Source organism: Mesoplodon bidens, assembly GCF_964165515.1.
Source record: "Mesoplodon bidens genome assembly, contig: HAP1_SCAFFOLD_81, whole genome shotgun sequence".
NCBI lineage: Eukaryota > Metazoa > Chordata > Mammalia > Artiodactyla > Ziphiidae > Mesoplodon > Mesoplodon bidens.
In genome coordinates this window covers 2062670-2065037 of record NW_027672552.1, presented here as the reverse complement: position 1 = coordinate 2065037, position 2368 = coordinate 2062670, and the positions used below count along the sequence as shown (strand labels likewise).

The 2368-nt window shown below is 51.0% G+C and overlaps 1 protein-coding gene across 1 annotated transcript; it reads left to right on the top strand.

Annotated features, from left to right (window-relative positions):
- The first annotated feature begins 334 nt into the window (after positions 1–334).
- LOC308610043 (spermatogenesis-associated protein 31A6-like) lies at positions 335–2368 on the top strand. The gene has a single exon (XM_081259326.1). It carries the CDS (start codon positions 384–386, stop codon positions 2274–2276), a length of 1893 nt encoding a protein of 630 aa, XP_081115452.1. The 5' UTR covers positions 335–383; the 3' UTR covers positions 2277–2368.

Genomic DNA, 2368 nt, shown 5'->3' with positions numbered 1-2368 from the left:
ACGACCTGGTTTCACTTCTGCAAAGGTAAAGAATCTTTCCCCTTCTCTCCTGGGTCGTCCTTCCTCCCCGAGCCTCTAATGTGACCCCAGCCCTGGAAGGGGGAGCCATGGGAGGGCGTGGCTAAAGCCCTAGGGTGAAGGAGAGCAGGGGCATTATGAAGTCAGTGTGGGGGCAGAGGAGGGTTCTTGGGCTGCAGGTGCCCACCCCTGCCTGTCCTGTCCAGCCATCCTGGCCCCATCTGCTCTCCTACAGCTGCCTGGGGAGGCTTCCTGGCAAGGGCAACTTTCATCAGCTCTCATGTCCAGACCCTCCTGGTGAGACATGCAAAGCAGTGCCTGCTGGAGCCTGTGGAAGATACTGCTTGAAGGGTTGGGAACCCTGCATGAACACCTCCTGTAGGGTTTCCTTCCTTGATCCAGACACTCGAGAGGTACTGGAAGCACATATTAAAAGGTTTTGGGTAAAGCACAGGTGGACCCGACCCCTCAAGGTCCTCAAGCCCATAAATCTCTTTAAGTCGAAAAAGTTCCAACCCTCCACCATTCTACAGTTTGCCACTTCCCCTTCAGCCACCTGTGTATCTGGGTCCCACTCAAAAGTCAAGTGTGCTGAGTTCCTGGAGAAACCTCCTCAGGCTCATTCAGGAGAGAAGGTGATAACAGAAGAGTCAGTTCCTACCGTGAAGAGGCCTCTCCTTGCCCCCTCAGCTGTGTGTAAGGAAATCCAGAGTGCCCTGGGAGCGATTCCATCTGCTGACTACCATGGGCCCTCAAAGGCTTCTCTGACTGGACAGGAGGACAGGCCACCTTCTCAGTCCCTCACACTCAGCCTTGTGGGCAGAACCTGGAAGAGTGAGAGTGTGGAAGGGGTCAAGAGGGACAGCCTAGAGCCAGGTCCAAGTTCAGCAATGGTCAGGAATGAGCCAAGAGAGGAGAGTGGTGGTCAGGCCTCACGAGACCCCTGCCATAGGGTAACAGTGATGGAGGTGAACTTAGGATCCCCATCTTTGAGAGGTGAAGAGGCCAGGGAGGCTGTGGAGGCCAAGGAGTCTCCTGCTCTTCAACCACAGTCTAGTGTTATCTTGGAAACCAAAGTGTTGACAAAATCCCAAACCACAAATGTACATATGAGGAGTTTAGAGGTGCCAGGGGCCAGTAGAAGTTTCCTACTACCTAGACTGTCTGTTTTCCAACATCCAGGTGAGCCATGCCTTAACATGGAGGTTGCTAGTGAGTTTAACTCCAAAGTAAAGGTACAGTCAGACAACCAGCTTCAGGACTTTCCCAAACACAGGTTCCTTGCTGCAGACAACTTGGCTTCTCAGGTGCCTCAGTGCCATCCCCAGAGAGTCCCCACCAGAGACAGGTTAGCTTCCCAGGAGCCAAGTGGCCTTATGGAAGCCCAAAGGAGCCACCTAGGGCAGCAGGAGCCCAAAACTTCAAAACTCCAAGACTCATGGAAGAGCCAGAGCAAGATGATTGCCCCTACTTACAAAAGAGAGGACTGTAGGAGGCATAAACCAGGAGAGCATGAAGAAAGGTTTAAAGAATTAGGGACCTCTCAAGCTGGAAGTATGAGCCGCCCTGCCCAGGTCAGGGGAATAACAGACTCTATTGGGAGCAGATGTCTCCAGCTCATGCCAGAGAAGAAACATAACCCTACAGAAAGCCTCTTCAGAAAAAGGATGAGGCTATTTTTAAAGTGGATTTTCCCCAAGAAAAAAGTCAATGGTCGAGATGCTCTGCAAAAAAAAAAAAAGCCCATATCAGCCACTGCCCAGAGTCACGGATCAGTCAAAAGCAGATCAACCTTGAAGAGTGAGACTGCTGAGGGTCAGGCACGCATGAGAGCTGTTGGACAGATCCCAGAAGAAAAAAGAGCAATTCACCATGGACTTCATGCCACAAAGTTAAATGAACACAAACTGGAATTCCAAGTCCCAGTATGTGGGTGCTTCTGCTACCATAGGCTTACCTCCTACCCAGAGCAAGGGAGAATGATGGGTTCTACAGCCTGTGGTCATAAAGCCACCTCCAAGGGCCAGAGTTGTTCTATCAGGGAAAGGGAAGTCAGACACCAACATAGTTTGAAAAGTGTAAGGTTCGACGATGAGCAGCTGGGCCTAAGGTGCCTCCCATCCTTGCCCCCCAAGAAGAGTTTGTTTCCAGTTAGTACCTGCCAGTATGGGCCAAAGAGTCCAGGTGCCCCAGCCCGCCATCAACACTGTCCAAGGCATTGTCATCTTTGGGGAGGTGTCTTGCCTGGTCGACAGTAAAATCCTTCTTTAGTCTTCCCTTTAGTAGGAAAACATATCTCCAAGTAAAAATTCAGTCCATGTAGAGAAAATGATTTTCTCATTAGCACATC